Source organism: Helicoverpa armigera, chromosome 10 (genome assembly GCF_030705265.1).
Source record: "Helicoverpa armigera isolate CAAS_96S chromosome 10, ASM3070526v1, whole genome shotgun sequence".
NCBI lineage: Eukaryota > Metazoa > Arthropoda > Insecta > Lepidoptera > Noctuidae > Helicoverpa > Helicoverpa armigera.
The window spans coordinates 6,362,035-6,383,558 of NC_087129.1; the positions used below are offsets into that span (position 1 = coordinate 6,362,035).

At 36.7% G+C, this 21,524-nt stretch overlaps 2 protein-coding genes across 4 annotated transcripts in view; one reads left to right on the forward strand and one right to left on the reverse strand.

The window, feature by feature from the left end:
* LOC110372271 (MAP kinase-activating death domain protein) overlaps nt 1-3,766 on the forward strand; it is a 32,057-nt gene extending 28,291 nt beyond the window's left edge. The window contains 5 exon segments of the mRNA XM_064036467.1: nt 635-707; nt 1,033-1,079; nt 2,084-2,263; nt 2,374-2,713; nt 3,663-3,766. Coding sequence (XP_063892537.1) covers nt 635-707; nt 1,033-1,079; nt 2,084-2,263; nt 2,374-2,703 — 630 coding nt within the window. The 3' untranslated portion in view covers nt 2,704-2,713; nt 3,663-3,766.
* A 1,049-nt stretch (nt 3,767-4,815) lies between these two features.
* On the reverse strand, nt 4,816-21,098 carry Ocm (over compensating males). 3 transcript variants are annotated; one of them, XM_021328897.3, is made up of 5 exons: nt 20,943-21,098; nt 8,392-12,717; nt 7,928-8,045; nt 6,403-6,534; nt 4,816-6,102 (listed from the first exon to the last, which is right to left on the reverse strand). In XM_021328897.3, exons 2-5 carry the CDS (start codon nt 12,705-12,707, stop codon nt 6,046-6,048), a joined length of 4,623 nt encoding a protein of 1,540 aa, XP_021184572.3. In that variant the 5' UTR covers nt 12,708-12,717; nt 20,943-21,098; the 3' UTR covers nt 4,816-6,045. The 3 variants fall into 3 exon arrangements, with proteins under 3 accessions (XP_021184572.3, XP_021184570.3, XP_021184574.3); XM_021328895.3 differs by having other exon boundaries at nt 20,868-21,098; XM_021328899.3 differs by lacking the exon at nt 6,403-6,534 and having other exon boundaries at nt 20,868-21,098.
* Nucleotides 21,099-21,524: the final 426 nt, after the last annotated feature.

The window sequence follows — 21,524 nt, forward strand, 5'->3', positions numbered from 1 at the left end:
ATGTAGATGATGCTTGTAAGCAATGTATGATATGTAACCCAATGCATGTTTAAGTTTATTTTACTATTGTGTAAATTTGCATTGATTGTGTATATGATAGTTATGTAATTAATAGAAGTTTGTTTGGAGATAGTGTAGGTTTTAAACCGAAATAAAAGGAAAACAAATATTTAGAATGTACCTTAAAGTTGTGTTTATTTAGGGTACTTACTCATCTTAAAAATGACACATAGCTTATGCATCGTGATTTTCATAACACTCGCCTTACCTAAGCAGAATTGACTCGATCGTTTTTTTCAAGCGCATATCAAGGGTAGTTCGATAAAAATATAGATATTACCTACTAATACATCAAGAAAAAATCTTAACAATGATCACCTTACGTAGACGACCTTATAATAAACTCCCTTGGTAAGTTCAATGGCCGTGGTGTTAAGTGAAATGCCATGAAGCAATGAATAAAGTGTGTAAAGGAAGAACTGTGCCAACTAAAATTGTATAAAACTATTGCTCATCACTATATCGCTTTCCTTAAGCCTTACGCCACGTAGATGTGCACGACTGTTCCAACGTTTGATATTCACATAGGTAATTGCAAAAAGGTTTTATAACACTGGGAATATCTGTGTTGCAGTTTTTCGTGCGGCTGGATCACATTCGCAAGTGCTTCACGCAGAATGGCGGTATCTTCGTTTTAGAAGAATTTAGTAAGTTTATAGTAACTTATAATATACTTAATAAGCATTCCTCAAAATTATTTATGTTCTAATCTCATACATGAATAACATCTTAAGAAATAGAATTGGCAGTAGGTACTTGTGCTGAAGGATGTTACATACATTTTTGCTATTCGGTATATTTACCACTTTCAGTATTGAATTGTACCTATATACTATAAGTAACGAGTTATTAAATAACTTTCCTCTTAGTTACCTACTTAAAATCAAAGTTGCTTTCAGTAATACTGGTTATTTATACCAATGTCAATAAGTTTTTTTTATTTATGCTGAAGATATACTCTTTACGTTTCAGATCCCAAAACAAGGCAAATTATACAAAGGAAATATAAATCAGTAATGGTAAGCACGTTTCAGTATTATGTATTTATTAAGTAGTTATTGTTCTTAAATCCACTTTCCGTTTGTTTTTATTCATTGATTATGTTTCTGTTGATGTTATGTTTTAGGCTGAAAAAGTAGTGCTTGATCTTCATCGTTTCTTCTCCTTGTGGCTTTCCCGTTACTTTGTTGAGAGCAGTGGATATGAATTACATGTTACACCTTGCGTCTCATAGCTCATACCTACCGTTCACAATCACCGATGTACGTACCAACGACACGTGTTTGTTTTTTTATTTTATTTGGATCTATGTTATTTTGCACATCATTGTTTTAACCTCGCACGCTATATCGTTAAGGCTATGCATGCAAATTATAACTTAATTCTATTTCAGGGCCTGTTGTAAGTACTTACTTAAGCTATACCTTAACTTGCCTTGCCAATACCGCCACAATGTCTCCGCTACAAATGACGGGTGTTTCGTCATCTCGACACACTTAATTCACCACGAATGTGTTCAGTTGGTGAAACTCAAAATTTTAACATTTATCATGTCGTCAACTCGACACGTCAAGATTTTGATGCGTGTCCAGTTGGTGAAACTTAAATTATTCACTTTTTATGTTTTCACCAAGTCGTTTTATAATTTAACCCGATTTCAAGCAAAAAGTACGGTCAACAAAGGAATGTATTCATTTTCTGTGTCACAAACATCATCAGCCACTGAGCTTAGTAAACGCTTGAAACGCGACTCCCAAACTACTTACTACAAGTACTAGGAAATCATAAGTGCATTGAAGCCAGATGCGTGGTGAGTTAAGTGTGTCGAGATGACGAAACACCCCAAATGACACCCTTTGGCTCAAGGGTTTTCTGCAATGACAAGTGCTGACCACTCAATGCCCATAGATTACAAAGCTGCTCGTAGGATATGCAACTCCGATTTATCCGGGCATATTATCAATTTATCAAGTTTTTTTTTCAGTGTGACAAGTATAATAAATTGTTTGCTATATAATTACAGGCGGATCAAATATGTTACGCGGTGCTTTGTGTATTCTCGTACTTCGCGGCGGGTCAGGAACAAAAGAAAGCGATATTAGAGCAAGCGGCCCGCGTGCCGCCCGCCGCGCACGAGGGCCTCGCGCCCGCCGCCGCCGCCACCAAGCATGACGCCGACGCTCGGAGGAAAACCAGCCCACAGGTTACTTTTTAAAAGCCTTATTTTATCATGCACCAATGTTTTACTAATACATATCTAGTTACAGTTTATATTATTATGTAAGTACTCATACATCTATATGACTCTTTCAGGCGGAGAAACGTTCTCCAGTGAGACGAGCTGGTGAGGCCAGGTCTCCGGGTAAGGCCGAGCCTACCGATTTTAGAGAAATGGCAGAGCGGCAGCAGGCTCGAAGTGGAGGTGCTGTGCCTCATTCCACTGATCGCGTGGGAACGGAGAAGGGCCCAGGAGAGCGCGCCGGGGGTGACCGCGGGGCTGACGCGCGGCCCACCCGCGCCGACTCGTCGCCCGCGCCGCCGGCCGCCGCCGCCCGCGCTGCCCGCGCCGCCCGCGCTGCCGGCCGCGCCGCCGCCGCGCCTCGCCCGCGCGCACTCGCACGCGGCGCCGGCGCGACCGCCTGACCCGCCCCTAGTCAGTAGCATTATAACTTTACAACTATTTCATGCCGAGACCTTTCCGTATGTTAAACGATAAAATTGTTTAAAAACTAAAAAATACGCTTTAAAAATTACAAAATAATTCGGACATTTAGCTTGATGATAGAAAGCGTGGAGCGTATTCTGTTTACGTGTTATTTAGTTTTTTAAACTATTATTTTTGTTTAATACTTTTGTAGATTTAAGTCACTTGGCTATTTTTTTCGTATTCCTGAGAGTAAACCAAGTAATCCAACAAGCAAGCAAACCAACCAAGTAATGATGTGGGTATCAAAAGAAAGGTCTTGTGATACCCACATCATGCGGGTGCATTTCACACAGCCAGTCCGCCATCTTGGGGAGGCCGCCATATTTGATTTGTAGTGACATTTCTTAGCTAGTCATGTATTGTCATCAGAACACAGAGCGTGTGCAAAATTTTATCCTAATCGAAGACCGGGAAGTAGGTAAAATTAAGAATCCAAGATTTTCTTACCTAATAGATATAAGCATGTTAAAAAATGGAAGTACCTACAATATTTAAATTTACCATTACCATTTTGGAATTTGCACATTGCTCTAGCTCTGTGGTCATCAGTTCCCTGTGTAAAGAAAATGAAAACTAAAAAAAGATTTCGAGAGTTAACTGAGATTTGGGACTATTTTTCCTAAAGCCATTCCATATTAGTTATGTGCGAAGCGTGATCAAGCGTGTTAGCGTGTGATGGGTGATAGACGAAGATCGCAGCGCGGAACGTGGCAAAAAGTTTAAATTAATTTGGATGAATTGCCTTGCCAAGTGTAAAAATAACAAATATAAAATAATAAACAATACCTACATGCAAGAATAGTTGATAGTCTCGGCAATAAATTTCAATGCCACCATTCTTAGATTTAGCTCAATAATGATACAAAATTTACTCACTTTTACTGTTTGTTTACAGATTCCACCTCGTGTTGGAACAACGGGTACGCGGCCTGTGGGCCCGCCGCCGGCTCTGCCGCCGCGACAGCTGTCTGCAGCAGCAGACGTTGGTTCTGCGCCAAGGTGAGCGTCCTCGCTCCTTCAGTTACGTACGGAGACCTGTACTCGTCTGCCGTTCAGCGATATTATCTTTTAGTACTAGAAAGGATTCGTGCGGACCTTAAAGCGCTGATCACGCTTGTCGCAGAGGCGCAGCGCGTGGGAGCGAGCCGGCGGGAATGAGCAGCGGGGCGGGCGGCGGGGCTGGAGGGGCGGGCGGCGGCGGCGGCGGGACGCGGCGAGCCCCGCCACAGAGACAGGGCTCAGTGACGGCACCTTTCGCGTCGACGAACCCTTTCACTTCCCCGCGCCACGCCGAGTTCGTGATACCGCAGCGGAACAACGTGCGACGCTCCTCTACCACTGATAAAAGTTAACTACATCAGAGGATCCCGGTGTTTTGTCCTTAGAAGTGTATCCGTGCTAAAAACCCATCCTTCCCTGTTTCGAACTAGCCAGTAGCATTTCGTGTATAGCCCGCTGTTGTACTACGTCAGTGACATTATGTAAACTGGTAGAGCTTGAAAAATATATGTATTAAAACCCGACACGAAGCAATAATTTGTATTTCTCAGGATTTGTAAATATTAACCGTTTTTGGGTAACCCGCAAAACCAAAAGTCCTAATAAAGAAAAGAGTAATTGGCGGGAAAGTGCTGTGAGATGTACAAAGTTATTATTATATTGCGTTGTAATGCCGCTTATTAAAGCTGTCCTGATATGAATGATAACCATATCTATATATTGTTACTAAAACATTGAGTCATTGTTACTCGATACAGATATATAAAATTAAAATAAATTTAATTATGCACGGCAAACTTTGTTTCTTTTCCCTATAATAATGTGGATTAATTAACGATGTAGTCACATGCTTCTTTGTAAATATGGAAGGCTTCGAACCGTAGAGCCTTCTTAGAAAAAAAAAAACAGAATTGTTAAGTTTTGCTTCGCTTAAGCCTTTACAAGCTTCTGATTTATGAATGTCAGAAATAATTGATGCCGCAAAAACAGCTGTAGGTATATTCCGTATAAGTAATCAAAAAGGAACGGATAAGTAAATGAAACTGCGATTAACAGCGAGTGTAGTTTTGTATTCTGCATTTAACACTAGATACTTTAAGGTACAATCATTATCGACATTTACCTAATTAGCAGATAGGTATCAATGATTTAATAAGGTACAAAATCGCTTCAGACTTTCAGGAAATAAAAGCAACTCCTTCGCTCCAAGTTGTTAATTTTGTATTATCACAGATAAATAATTAGTATTCTTAGCAATAACAAAATAAGACATTTAACTACGACCTTATTCTAGTATGACAATTATTTGGTCACGAATAGTTAAAACTGTTGAATTTATTCTTTAGGTACCTATCCTTTGACCCATATCGATAAAAGGTCCTTTTCTTAATACCATTATGTACAACCTTATCTTTAGCGCACATGACGACATAAACTAGCACTGAACGATAAAGGACAATAACCATAATTTCGAGTTATTCGTCAAGTCGCCACACTAGACTTACCACGAATGTGTCCAGTTGGTGAAACTTAAAATTTGTAGGTACATTTATCATTTCGCCAACCGGACTCATTTTAGCATTTTACCCGAATTCAAAATAGAATTCAAAATAAAAGTACAGTCGAGCACATTCATTTTTTGTGTCACACATTCGTGAAGAGTCTAGTGTGGCGAGATGACGAATAACCATATTTCAAGCACACCTACCGATACTTTAATAAGTCTTATCATAAAACATTTGTAACTAAACTAGTCTAGCTATTTACTTAGAATCTAAACATTTAGGTAAGCATGTATAACTAAAACGGATAGGTTAACATTTACCTAACTATAGTAACAAGAAAAAAATACGCTGTGAGCACAAGGCTCTGATAAGTTGGTGTATTTGCGTTTGGTACCCACAAAAAAGATAATAAATTACAAAATGACAATTTCTACAATAGTAGAATTTAGTGAAACTATAGGTAGGTAGGTAGGTAGGTACTGAGCAAATAGGCAGCAGATAATCTGCAACTTACATTTAAATCACGAAATTTTAACAATATTTTCTTAACTGAAACGAAGTAAGTCAGTACCTAGGTAGGGTAGGTAAGTATAAAAAATACAAGTTATCGTTATGATAGATAATCTAAATAAAACTACTTACAGAAATCAGTCATGTTTCAATTTGTGTGTTGGTACCTAACAAGGTACTTAGTTACAAAATAAAATGTTTTATTCAAACAACCTTCAATTATTTTAGCTCGAGCAGGAATGTCAAATCGCTTCGGGTGTTAAGTTAATGATGAACATCGCCTGTATTCCTGGGTTCTTCGATTTGTTTCAGCAAGTTAATCTAAAAATAATAATTATCATTTAGTAATAAGAGAAATAAAACCGCAAACCGAGGCATCCCAATACCACATATCACCAATAAGCACATCCACCAACCATCACCAATAAATAGCTAGTAACGCGCCAAAAGTTAGTTTAGATGAGCGCAAAACGGTTAGTAGAGCTTTCAATTTTGTAAATTTATCGATATCGATTGTTAGTCACGTGCACGACTTATGAACTAGATTAGTACCTAGTTAAATTCGATTATTATCGTTCGAAGCTGAAAGCTTGAGACGGGATGATTGTTGATATGTAATACCTTGCCGATTTCACTCGGGGATGCGGAACCACGAGCGTTGCCCTTCAAATTTGTTTTGGAATAGGTTTTAAGATTGTCCTTATTACTTTTTATTATATCACTGGTGTGCAACAGCCCTTCTTGTGTAAGTATCTGAAGAAAATGTGATTCGTTAATAAAATAGCCATCAATTTTATTACAGTGGAGTTGTGTGGCTGTACAACACAGTTCTTATGTAGAAAATGGCTGTGAGTGGAACTGTGGTGTTCCTATATAATAGGTATTTCAATATAAAATCAGACCATGAAAGGATCTTTAACATAACCGTTGTGTTAAGTATGCCATAAAACCTGACGTCTTGGCAGTCAAATGGGGATCTCTGACAGTCGTTGTTTGTCCATTAGTTTATTTGGGGAGTTATAATAACACTGGCCAACAGCATTTTTGTTTACAAGTGAAATATACAGTTTCTTGTAGAATATTAGATAGACAATCGCAGTCTAGAACATAAAGTTGCGCTAGCATACTAAAGCATACTAACATACTAAAAACGCGATTTTTAACGCTATTTGCTAATTTTTTTAAGGACTTTTTTTTTTGGTAATTTCTGAGGATTACATAGTACTACTCCTCTTTCCGATTCGAATGCATTTTTAACCGACTTCCCAAAAAAGAGGAGGTTCTCAATTCGTCGGGATCAATTTCTCACGCTATGAGTTTTCATTTTCATGAAATATGTTTAGGTACTGCTGCGGTAGTTCGATCTTCCCTATATTTTATTTGACCTGTTAGTATGAACAAACTCCATTTAACTGTAGAATGGTGTAAACGTATCTTCAGAAAGAAAACTAGCAAAAATATAAATTTTAGGACTCCGCACACGGGCTACAAGCACAAAACGCCGCCACTGGCATATTTCCTGTAATTTTTATACATCTTATATGGACTCGCCGCACACGGTCGGCGCCGGTGGCAGCCACGCGCTACAAATCGCCGCAGCTTGCTTCTACCCGCCCGCACCGACCACTATACGGCTGTAAACACTAAACAAGTGGCTGTCGCGCGCTTCAGCTGCTTCTGTGGCCGTTTCTTGCCTCTTGTGGCGGCTTTTGTAGCTGTCGCGTGTGGCCCGTGTATGGCAACACAAAATGGGTTTAATATCAGATAGTTGTGCTGTCCTCAAAAATATTTTAAAGAAGATCGCTTTTTAGCACTTATGAATAGGAGTAGGTATATCTTTAAATCCCGACGTGCTAGTGCAATTTTATGTTCTGGACTTCGATTACGTATCAAATATTCTACAAAAAAATTTACAAAACCTTTGTAACGAAAAAGATATAATAATTTGTAGACCAGTGTATATAGTGTGTATATAGTAATATACGAAGCTGGGCAAGGCAAGTGATCACATAGACATAAAATGATGTGCGCGTCATCACTTATCACTCTACTTCCCACTTTCTTGCTTGAGTCGCACACTTCAATGATCATAAAGTTGAAATAAGACTACCCATAATTTTGTTTAAGGTGCATAATCTCTACTTACATAATCTGGATACAAATGCTCAGGGTTAATTTCGGTTCCTTCAAATTTGTCACTTGACTCATTAACTTTCCATTGCAATGTTATATTCATTGAAGTATTTATCCTTTTAGACAATTCTCTGAAATAAAATTAGAATAAACAAAATAGTTAGTACCTATCTAATTATATTCGAATATTTCACGACTCGACATGATGAGGTAAGTTTGTATCTTTATTAATAGATTCTTGTGATTTCAAATTTTTGATTTAATGGTTGACTATTTATTGGAAAAAAAGATCGAATTATTATTTCAATAGCCAAAATAATTTCTGGATGATAAGATTGAAAAATAAGTTGCGTCCGAGTAGGGACATGGGAGTCCTTCAAATGTCATCAGCTGTGATAAATAGGGGCAAATATCATGAAATTCGTGTCACGTAGGTTATGTATAATGTCCCAAAGTGAAAATATGGAATGTACTTACAAGTTTATTTCGGCAAAAGCTTTTTCTTCCGGATAAAATTCTGAATATTCTGATCCAGGTAATTTAAAGCTGAGTAAATTATGAAAATTCTTTATTCCTGGTATCCAGCCTAGGCTTGGAACATTTGTACATTCTATGCAAACGTCCGTCCATAGTTGTCCGTTATCTTCAATTTCACCCTGATCTATAGTTTCACTAGTTCTTTCATTTTCTTCATCTGATAAGACGTATACATTAACATCATCGGCATTCCAATCTGTTGACTCGGGCATTATCTTATAATTATTCGAATCCAAGAACATACTTTTAGACTTATTATTGAATTCATACTTATTCCTAGAAGCCGATGTCACTTCAGCCATCAATTCATTTTGTATAACTTTTCTATTTATTTCTTCAGGTTTTAAAATAAACATTCCTCTATCTTTACTGGTGACTGGTGGTTTACTGGGATTAGAAACAGAAGGTTCATTTTGTGTTGAATATACGGAGGCTATTTTTATTTGAGATACTGCTTCAGTAACCGGCTCTTGTGAAGTTGTCAATAATGAAGTCACTCCATTAACATTATTATCAATGCCTGTTTTACATATTTGTAGTAATGATCTGGTACTATCCATAACACAATCTCCCACATTTATACGTGTAATAACAGGTTTTGGTGCGATTTTAGGGTATTTTAAAGATATTTTTTTTAAAACGCCGTCGGATGCCAGGTGGTAGAAGCCATTCGTTTTGCGTATTTTTATTGGTTTAACAACTTTTATATCTCTTTTGCTAGGAGAACACTCTTTTGATTCTTCATTTTGATTTGTGACTACACTTTCTGGTAATTTTGTATTGTCTTGTTGGTTTAAATTAGTTTCGAGATTGGTACAAAGATGCGCTTCTAGAGGAATTTCACTGTTATTTTGGGTATTTGTTGAAGGAACAAATGATAAAGGATTTTCTACAACTTTCAGATTATCGATCTTGTTTGTTGTAATCCAAAACCCTCTTGTTCTTTTCACCCTTACGTTTCTTACGTCTAAAATAGTCTTAATCGTTTCTATCCCCAAAGTATCTTCCATTTCATACGGTCCAACAAAAACACAATATTCGTTGTTGTTAGGAATTGCATATATGCCGAACTGGGGAACTTCAGGTTGTTCCATACATTTCTTAGAAGATAGTCGAACAGTTTTACCGGATAGACGTGCAACGCTAATGGCATTTATAATGCTTTCATATTTAACAAAAAATCCTTTTCTAAAAAATCTTATTTCACTAAAATCATTTTCTATTGTCATAACAAACCATTTTGATGACCCAACATAGTCCACACAGCTTTTACTTTCAGAATCTTTTTTTTGCAAAGGCGAAGTTTGTATTTCGGTTTGTTCCGTATTTTCTGTCAACGATTCCTCAGACACTGCATTGTTTTGATTAAAATCAGCTGACATGTCCGTGTCGCTTTCATCTTGCGGATTCATATTTATTTTTGGGGAAGCATCATGTTCCGCACCTGATCCATCACTCTCGCTTACTTTAGTCACAGAGCCTATTAATTCCCAGCAAAAAGACAAACCTCGTAAAATACAAAAATTGTCTTTTAGATCAGTTGCATTTATAAGTAAGTTTTTTACGGTTTGGGGATATTTGTGTAACTCTGCAAATCGGATATCATTAATATTAATGCAATTTGTAAAAAAAGAATTGTTGGTATTTACTGCCATAAAAATTCGGAAAGGCTTTTGACGAGATACTAAAAATAGGTTTTTGCGTTCTCGATATCTGGTTAGAATAAATTCCCAGGAGTGTAACGCTACTTTACCTAATTGTGGCGGTTCTAAGGCATTTTTTAAAAAACCTCGATCGTTTCGCTGTTTATATATTTTGTAGTTCGATTCTAACCACGACACGAGTTTGGTTTCACTTAGTAAACGCTTTCTGCTTTTTTTATCAATTTCTGACAGATTTTCTGAGTCATTGGCAGTTTTATCAGTTGTTTTAGTCTTTTCACTATCAATTTTTAAATTAATTGAATCCAATCTCTCTTGAAGTTTTTTATCGTGCTTTTCCATTTCCAATATTTTACTATTTGTATTTTTATAATATCCATTAGTGTATTTTCTTCCAACGTACGCACTCGTCCTTGAACATGTATTTGTTTCTTCATCCATATAATCCAAAGAATTGCTATCATCAGAATAAAATGATTTTTCACTGCTTTTGTCCGTATCTCTATTGAAATTTGTCATTTTTAATTGTCTTAGAGTATATCTTGAGTTCTTATTCCTTTGTATACCCGTTGTCCCTGCATTACTATGACTTTTAATTTCATTCTCAGAGTCGTAATTATTTTCTTCAGTATTACTGTTATATTTAAGTTTATCAAAACTTCTTGATTTGTTTACTTTCTTTGGTATACTTTCAAAAATTTTCGATTTTCTGACTGAAACTGAATTTGTCCATTCTGTAGATTTTTGTTGCTCTTTCATTCGTGCTGAAGGACATTCCTCGATTCCAGTATCATCATTCGCTCCTTTAAGGTTTTCTAAATCCTCAGCATCATTAGTCGTTTCTTTGGACAGTGATTCTTTACCGATTTCCTCACTTATATTTGCACAAGTTTCGGTAAATTTGCCTTTACAAAAACACTTATATAGGTTATGAACCATACACCATGGTTCTATATTATTACAATCAAATTTTATTGCTACAACCGAAGCATCTAGTCTTTTGTGCTGTTCTTGTTTTGAGGTCACATTGCTGTAAAAATCGGCATATTTTTTGGATGGTTTGCTATTCCTTTTTTCTGTCTTTAATAAAATTCTTTTTTTTCCAGCTACTATAACAGTTTGATGAAATTTTTGCTCTTCTTTCGCTAAATGTAAATCATCATTATTTATGTTTATGAGTCCAGGAAGCAGATCTGAGCATTCTGCATGTAATGGATCATCTTTGTACATGTCATAGCCACATTTGCAATCAAAAATGCATTCGATACGGCCACAATGCTGCCTCAAATTGTATTTGCCTTGCAATGAAGCGCAAATACAACCCAAAGAACAGTGCTTATTGTTGCAGCTTTTTGTTATTTGAGGTTCTTCAATTTCATTAAGTGTTATCACCCTAACAGCAAGTCTGTCTAGTTCGCCAAATTTTCTTTTGAGCTTGTCTTTTGCGTTTGTTACATCCATGGAGTTCAAATCAGTTGATGGTTCCGTCTCTTTTTCTTGAGTAAATAATGTATCTTGAGTTAAGTTTATTTCTACAGAATCTATCATTTTATTTATAATATCTAGTATTTCAGTTTTTAATCCTGTTCTTGCTGTTCGCCTGTCTCTCTCTGTAACTCTCAATCCAGAATATTCGGAGGTGTTCAAAAGATTATCAGCACCACGGCGCATTAGTAATTTATTTTGATTATATTTGTAAGCTAAATCAAATGTAATGCAATCTTTGTTTATTTGTACTGCATTAGATTTTTTGATAGTACCTAAAACAGAAACTGCAAATTCAGCCCATTTTCCGGTTATAGTGCCATCCCCAGGACGGAGATTATTAAGATACTGTGTTATCATAGGCTCTGAAGCAGTACCATAAGTAGGTTTGATGTCCAGTCCTGGTTTTGGAAGATGTATGAGTTCGGTATTACCTATGTGGTATTTTTGAGGCGAATCATCAAGAAATTGTTTCTTACAAAGAGGGCCTGGTTTAAATTGAACGACTAACGAATTTCTTAATAGTCCTTTTTTTCTTATTCCAAAATTGTTCTTTAATATGTGTTTCTTTGTATTTTGTTGTGGTGGTGACTTAAATGATAAATCATAGTTATTTATTATTTGCTTCCTACCACCTAAACTTCCGTTCACTTGAATATATTTCCCATTCCATTTAACAAATTGGCGTGGATTTTTGTGATGTTCTGGATTCAGATTAATTAACATCTGCCAAGTTGACCTAGTAATAGGAGAGTCACCTCTTAACAACTTTGTAGCCAAATTTTTTGTTATCTCATCACTTGAAGAACCATGTCGTATTTTTTTTAATAAAGTGTTTTGCTGCGTTTCCAGTTCATTTAATAAATAAGAAAATGTATCTTGTTCAAACAATTTTCTGATATCTCGAACAGTTTTCACTTTCAGTCGCGATTTTCTTTTCGGTGTATAATATTTACCAGTTTTTGGGATGAAATCGCAAGTGTACTTCTTTGTTTCATTAACTTTAAGAGGTTTAGCGGGAACAATGTTCAAAAGGTCGTATAAATTATTTTTATGGTGATTCCCAACCCTCGTTATCTTGGAGGTAAAAACAGTAGTGCTGCTGTCCATCTTTAAATATCTGCAACAAAATTAGAATATTTTTCATTGGGTTGGACGTTGGACATCTATCGGATCAGATATATTTAACTATTAGCACAGATAACTTAATAGTATTATGACTGGGCCACACATTGAAGATACCCAAACAACCACCAACCAAAGTAACCACCACCAACCACCACACGTTGGTTTTGCACTAACGCCAACGTAACGTTTTGCGCCCACCAATGTGTGTATCGGTACTTTGACACAATGTAAACGGATGTGATGGATGCAATGCCAATCACTGTCCAATGCCCAATACTGACGCGCTCAGTGTCAGTTTTTGATACAAGTTCAAAGGAGAGAGGAATTAAAGGGGAGTGCGCGGGGACATCTTGGACACAACGCTGCGCTCGCACCACAGCCACACAATGGTGTCTGTCATTTGTCTTCTTGAGATTTTATGTGATGTGGATGTGGGACTCTACAGAAATGTTTTTAGCTTACCCACCTATACGACGTCACTAAATAATCGCTGAATAAGCAGTCGTTAATGACGTTATCGCTCCTCTGCAGCTGGGGCTGGCCCAATGAGCTCGTCCGTTTCTGTTGTTTGGTTACAAAGTTTTTCATTGAAGCCAATGTACTGTGCAGTAGTTTGCATTATTTCAAATCATAGCTAATATTGGACGCAAAGTTGAATCCAATGTGGGGCTCCGGCTTTACACAGATAAACCACTCCATACAAAAAAAATACATACCTACCTAATGTTATAAGCAACTACAAATTCCGCAAGTTATATGTATAGGATAGCTACGTTAAAAACCTGAACCTAAAAAGCTCGAGAGCTCGATTAGTGTTCCAATGCGAAAGCAATGCAATAACGCACAAGTGACCGCGACCGTGCCGTGACCGTGCGTAGGGAAGGGTTGCTTCTTATAATTAATTATTTAAGTTACGCTTATTTTAAGATATATTTTTTATAAACAAAAAGTTATATCATGATTATTTTCTTTACATATAGGTGCTTACTCAAATGAAGTATAGGCACGGATAAAATACGTAATACTAAATATTAAGTAATACGTAAGTAAAGATACTTTTTTTATCGACGCCAAAAATCATCCAATGACCCCTAAAAGTTGCATTGGTACTTGCCTGACCTGGGATCGAACCCGCGCCCTCATACTTGAGAGGTTAGGTAGAGAGGTAGGTTAGGTTTACATTTTATAATTAATAATAAAATTGTTAATAGGAATGTCGACTATTTTTAAAAAGTTTAATCTTAATGTTTATGTAAAGAAGCGTTAAAAATAATTTTAATAATTCTGGAATGAAAAAAATAATTAAAATCTTCTCATAATGCCAGAGTTATTAGCTTCTAAAATTCGAGGGGATATCGCTATCCTTTTCTCGCTCGAAGTTTGACGGTGCTGACGCCACGGCAAAATAATGCCTCGATTTTTCATTCGATATTTTTTTTTGCATATTAAATATTTCGATGCTTACCCTATTCGGTTCATTTCCGTGCGATCTATTTCATAAAAAGTGTAGGTAACTATCTGCAATAGGTACCTAGGTATACTTTTTGTGAAATAGATTTCTTGATGAGACTTTGAGCTTCTGAGATAAAGACTAATTATTATATGTTTTTTTTTAGTTACTTATGAATATTTAATTTTATTTTGTTTAGTTATCAGATTTCTTTAGTTGATTTAAAAATCTCAAACACAATTACGAGTACTAACGATTGATTTGACTTAATAATCCACTTTGTACCTAAAAATGTTTTATTTCCTGACTTTAGAAATGTATCTAATGAGGCAACCTTGGCACTTTTACATCGTTATACAACGATTGTATGGAGAAGGGAAGAGAACGGAAAAATATCAGGATAAGATTGCCCATCCACGTTAATAGGACAATATTCATGATATGGCGTAACTTTTTTTAGCTATCGCTTGTTTACATTGCCAGAAAGCTTAAGCTAGTTTTTATGGCATTGAAATAAAGGTTATAATTCCACTAAAATCATGGTGGGTAAAGTTGGCTAAAAGTCCAGATAACATTGCCCGCCTTAAAAATTGTTTATATGATCAAGAAAGCTATGTCAAATTTTAAATCGAATATTGGCTAACCAACGCATGCGTTTAATCTTAGCGTTGCCACAGATAAAAAATATGTCCCAATTTACATACAAAAATCTTGAAGTATCTTGTTTCATCCAAAAAATGTGGATAATGTTGGCTTATTTCACGGTAGGTGTTCTCCTTTTTTGAAATAACTTTAGAATTGAAAATTAAATCATCATCACTACATAGTTGATAGGTAAACCTATAGTAGTAGGGTGCGTCTACACGGTCCAAGTAGCTTGCGCAATGCGCATGTTGAGGCATATGCACAGGTTACATGCATTTCAAAAGCGGGCATCATCTGGTGGGAGCGCGGTGGTCACATGCACTATGTAGACCCTTAGACAAAGTCCCTTTCTCTGTCCCCCTATCCGTATGTATCTTTAAAAATACGCAACGGTTTTTGATGCAGTTTTTTAATAGATATAGAGTTATTGCAGAGGAAGGTTTATAATGTACTAGCTTTTGCCCGCGACTTCGTTCGCATGGAATAGTGACTTCCGGCATATTTTTGGTTTGACCAATAGATGGCGCTATATGTCCGGAATAAATTTTATTTTTTATTTTTATATATTTTTTTTTTGAAATAAAAACTATCCTATGTCCTTTCTCAAGTTCCAAACTATGTCTGTACCAAATTTCACACAAATCGGTTCAGTAGTTTAGGCGTGAAGAAAAGACAGACAGACAGACAGAGTTACTTTCACATTTATAATATTAGTGATGCCTCGTTGGTCTAGTGGTCGCAAGCGCGGCTGCTGTGCTCGAGGTCTCGGGTTCGATTCCCGGGTCGGGCCGAAATCGCTTTGTGGGTTTTCTTAAACTTTCACAAAGCAGCCAAAGTTTGGTGATTTATTCACCCGTGCATCGGAGAGCACATAAATGTCGGTCCTGCGCCTGATCTCTTTCCGGTCGTGTCGGATTGCCGTCCCATCGGGTTATGAGAGTGAAGGGAATAGAGAGTGCACCTGTGTCTGCGCAAATGCTTGTGCACTATAATATGTCCTGCGCAGCTGGCTGATCTCCTTAAATGAGAACAGCCGCCGTGGCTGAAATCAGCCGTGGACGCCATATATATTAGTGAGGATTTAGTATCGGCTTAGACCCGTGCGAAGCCGAGGCGGATTGCTAGTAAAAGTTTAAATGCGGTACCTATATTGTTATTAAATAAGTAATATTTTGTTAGCGGCATATTTAATCTAATTTAAATATGGGAGATAGGTACATCATTCAATTCGACATTTGCATCATAGATGGACTGCACCTGCAATTTTGTAACATTTTTATTGTTTACTAGCCGTTTTCCCGCGTCCCGTGGGACTACTACTGCCCGCACCGCGATAAAGTATAGCCTATGTTACTCGCAGTTAATATAGCTTTCTAATGGTGAAAGAATATTTAAAATCGGTACAGTAGTTTTTGAGTTTATCCATTACAACCAAACAAACATAAAAATCTTTATTATAAGATAATATAAGATATAAATCTTTATTTAATTCAGGCATCAATGTAGATATCAATATATCGGGAGTGGCGTAGGTACCTAATCACATGAAAAAAATACGTTAATATACTGTTTAATATGTATAATGTCGATTAGCACAAAGAAAAAAATACGTAAAAACAAAAAAAAAAATTAAACAAAGTAAATATAATAAAAATATGCGAGAATTAGAACACTATACACGGTGTGTCGTTCACAATCACATTAAATCCTATCGCATATACTTTATGATATGGTTAGTCATTACAAACAACTGAAATTCTCCCTTGAAAACTGATCTGTCAACTAGTCAAAACATTGAATACTGATATAATATAAAATTTTATAATAAAACACATTTTAATCTTTAATTCTTATCTTTTAAAGGTACATTTTAAATTTTTGTATGAATTGAAAAGGCAAACGCGGGATTGGGAAGACCTACTTTACAAAGAAGAGGCAAAAGGGATGATAATGCGATTGAAAAAATATTAAATAATAATAAAAACTATGTTAAAATGTGTTTTATTATAAAATTTTGAGTTTTTCTTGTATTCATAAAAACTACAGATTTTTCGATAGGATGAGTATGCGATGCATTTAACGCTCGATCAAACAAACATTCGATATTTTGAACACTCGATGTATTGACTGCGCGATGTATTGAATGTTCGATTTAATAACCATTCGATATTATGAATGTTCGAGTATTTAGAATTTCGATTAATAGTGGTCGATCAATTGGCATTCGATTATTTGTTATTCGATTGGGCGTAGTACACCCCTCCTATCTATATCTCTGCTTTACATTTACGATGTTGTAAATTATGAAAACGAAAAATGACTCCTGTGGCTAAACCACTGAATGGATTAGGTTAACTTTTTATAATTCGCCATAGAATATCATAGAGGAGGTATATGTATCATAGAGTACAAGATAGGATTTAATGCGATTAGGTACGATACACCCGATATACTTACAATACTATTTACCTATAAAAAACTTAAACATAGAATAAATATAAAACCTAAATATTCTTACAGTTAATGCACACGAAGTGTCGGCGTTGTGTTTCGCTGACTAGTGTCACGTAGCCGGCCACAAAATTGGCGGTACACTAACACAACACCTTTAGGCCAGAAATCTTCCTTGAGGACCATGGGCGTAGCCAGCTTTGGGCTCAGGGTGGGGCAGCAGTCAACCTATCCCCGGGGGAGGGCGGGGCCCTCCGATTTTTTGTATCTTGAGCCGTTAATCTCTTAATCTGAGAGGTTTATATTTTCAGGTACAGAAAATAAACAATCACACACAGGACAAAAGCCAAAAGTACCTAAGGGCATGTAGTTTCTGAATACGCGAGCGAAGCGAGCGCGAAATTTTTATCGGACTTAAACCAAATATTACGTAAAATTTAGCCCAAAGGTACTTAACTGTTTGTTTGTTGAAAAATGCAAAAATAAGGACATAGTTTTTGAATACGCGAGCGAAGCGAGCGCGAAATTTTTATCGGACTTAAACCAAATATTACGTAAAGTTTAGCCCAAACGTACTTAACTTTTTGTTTGTTGGCAAATGCAAAAATAAGGGCATATAGTTTCTGAATACGCGAGCTAAGCGAGCGCGAAATTTTTATCGGACTTAAATAATATATTACGTAAAATTTAGCCCAAACGTACTTAACTTTTTTTTTCTTGACAAATACAAAAATAACACAGTTTCTGAAAATGCGAGCGAAGCGAGCGCGAAATTTTAATTATTTTTTAAGACTTATATTTTCAGGTACAGAAAATAAACAATCACACACAGGACAAAAGCCAAAAGTAAGGGCATATAGTTTCTGAATACGCGAGCGAAGCGAGCGCGAAATTTTTATCGGACTTAAACCAAAAACTACGTAAAATGTCGCCCAAATACACATTTTCATGAATGGGGAGACTAGGTACGACACACCCAATTTACGTCCATACGAAAACCCCCTCGCTTGAGTTAGTAAAAAAAAAACATTGTTTAATCAGACACCATAGAAGTCAGAGCCAGGGCCCAGGGTGGGGCAAGTGCCCCAGCTTGCCCCAGTGTGGCTACGCCCATGTTGAGGACCCTTTCAATTTCAAGACTTGTCTCGGCACATACACCACGAAAGTCTTAAAATTAGTGTTGCGGTGCAGTTACCACCTCTCGACTCTCAAGTTCCAGCCGGTCTTGACGCGGAGATATTCCACGACCTCATCAACCTTCGTGGAATGGTGCAATCTGGGGTCCGATTCTCCTAAGTTAATAATGTCAAAATTGGATAGAAATCGAATCGCAATATGATCGCAATAGCAGTTTTAACCATATCGGGCATTCTGCTACTAATATAAGACCAATCATATTCCAACGACATTCGATTGGTTTGAGATTGGCCTGCTATTTTGGTGATTTTGGTATATACGGTAGTTTGCTCTACAGTTACCGGCACGGATATTGAGCTCTCGGCGGAAGAGTGGGGATCGCTTTGCGCACCCTTACGTATAAGGCAGTAAACCGCTTCTGCGCAGGTGAAGGTCAGGGCTCAATATCCGTGCCGATAACTGTACCTACAATCATATTTCAATCGTAAATCATTTGCAGACAAAATTATTTATTATTGAATGACAGAAAAGGATAAAAACGTTTATTTTAATGAAAAAATAGCGGAATGCCATATACGCTTTAATCGTAATCGAGTTGTGTTTGGATCGCACTCGAATGTGAATCGTATGTCGCTTAAGTAAAATTAAGAGAATCGGGCCCCTGGACACGTACAGCAGCGTCGGCAGCAGAATATTGGGCCCTGCCAGCGTTGCGCTAAATACGACGAGGTTTTTTATTCTTCCTTTTCTCCACCTTGACGAAATCAGCACAGTCTTCTTTAATAAACCTGCATCGCGGTGTTAAGAGTTTCCGACACCTGATTTTCTCGGTTTTCAGGGAATTGGGGATTTGGTATTTATTTCAATAGTGTTTCTTCGTATCAAATTGCGTTAAAGTCCCGATTGTTTATAAATGTGTATGTGTACAAATCGCGAAAGTTTTAAAACATTGGCATTATATGTATAGTTACCAGCATTAAAGGTAAAGCTTATGAAGATAATGCGTATAGGTGATATCCTGTAAACGATTATACATTATTTTCTATCCTAGTTAGAAGTTCCCTTAACGCAAGGGTAAAAAATCTGAGCTTTGCATCAACTAAAGGTTTTTAACTAAACTTCCTCAACTTGTGCAAATATAGATAGGTAGGTACTTATCGGGATTTCATCGGGATGTGTTGCGGTCCTTCTCCTTGTGACAGGAGGCCGCAGCCCAGCAGTGGGACGATAAAAAGGCTGTAACAGTGTTGCGGTGTAGTTCAGCCCCAATGTCGGATAAAGGAAAAGGTATCTTTGTATTACATCGCTCATGGTGCTGATTATGTAAAAATATTTGTAGGTACTTTATTGTACTGTAACTTTGTATGGCCGTAGTCTATCTCGTCAAAGCCGCTGCGGATCGATCGATCATAAGGTTACGTTAGGTTGGTCCGTGGATTGGTTTTACTCATCGACTCTTGCGAATACCACGACGGCAAGCGAATTACGTGGCGGTTTTCCGCGCTGTCAGCTGGAGTTTGCGTTATAGGTTTCATCGCGGTTGGTGTTAAAGCATCTCATATTTTCTAACATAAGATTGACTTTACCGACCGCAGCGGTGCCCGGTACCGTGTTTGAATATCTTTACGGATAGTCAGATTATAGAGCCAAAATATGACAAACACTGTGCCCATTTGGATTGTATCCTGTATACACTGAAAAATACTCGGATATTCGGAAAAAGATAAGGTGGATGATGATTCAATACTTAAGTTCATAATTTAACTGTACCTACTCTGTATATAATTTAACTTAACTAGTTCTTAGTATGTATCTTGTTTGACATTTGAAAGTTGGAAAAAATTACTATTTTAAATTATTAAAAGATATTAATTGGCTAGGCCTCAATAGTTAAGGCTTTTTTTGTAGGAATTCATTGGCTACCTACGTTTTTGCATTCATTCTTAATGTTATTTTCTAACAACTGCTAGCTGGTAACACGTGTTAAACAACAAGTACCTAGATCCTTAATCGATGCACACAGGTGCCTTCTAATGCAACCTGCCACGTGCTCCCGCCCGCGCGCACTTCACACGAGCGTAGTGTTTGTGCTAAGAATTTAGAGAGTCAATTTTAAATATTTATTGAATTCCATAGCCATGCGACTACAGAGTGCAAACAATATTAACTACACATTCAGGTACCTACCTCATTAACGTAACAAGGATCATTCTATGGCAAATCTACACAAGAGATTTAACTCATCAGAATAGGTACATCCCACTTGGCTACCCGTAGATGCCTAGTACCTCGCCTTAAGCCATTTTCTTAGAACTTCACACACAAGATTTATCACTTGCGATAAAAAGATAAGGCAGTTTACATTTTTGTACCTATGTATAATTCTTAACAGTAGAGGAGTAGAGATTTACTATGTGGTAGGGGTTTTAAATGGTATGTATAAAATAATAATAACATACCTCTAAATGGAGTCCGTAGACACGCACTTAAACAAGATGGCCGCCGTTGCACCTTGTATATAAGAAAATACTAACTTGTTAAAATCATCGGAATCTCAGGAGTCGGTATATTGTTTTGGTGTTCTTTTTGCTCTTACTTGATTCAATTTTATGAAAAAACTAATATTTTAATATAAATTTGTCTCATTTTAGGTTATGTTATCAGGAGTCACTCGCACAAATTGACCACAGATTATTAAGAAAAACAGTTTGTGCAACGTTCAGAAATATGCTGATAAGTTAAGTGATCCAACTTTTTATTTTCAAATAAATACTAGTAATTGTAACATATTAAGAGCATTGTTATTTTGCATTTCTGCTGTGATATTATTTTAACGCATGAAACAATTGAATAAATAGGTATTAGTAGGTAAGTGGTAACCTTCACCCATAAGTGATGAATAGCTTGTAACGTTCTTTTATAGTAAGGATACAGGTTTTTCAGCTTTTCTTCCACTTTACAAGTTTAATTTCTTTAAAATTCTAAATCAACCTAACCTCAAATCGTTCAGCTACCATTACAAATACAACAAAGATTGAAATGATTAGGTACGTTATTTGCACAGACATATTTATTATTTTAAATTACTATATTTTTGATTACTTAAGTATCGAAAA

Coding starts and splice junctions, on each gene's coding strand:
- Ocm (XM_021328897.3), bottom strand. CDS start 12,707: ATGGACAGCAGCACTACTGTTTTTACCTCCAAGATAACGAGGGTTGGG. Junction 6,535..7,927: donor AGCATTTGTATCCAGATTAT/GTAAGTAGAGAT, acceptor CATTTTCTTCAG/ATACTTACACAAGAAGGGCT. Junction 6,103..6,402: donor CCCCGAGTGAAATCGGCAAG/GTATTACATATC, acceptor TATTATTTTTAG/ATTAACTTGCTGAAACAAAT.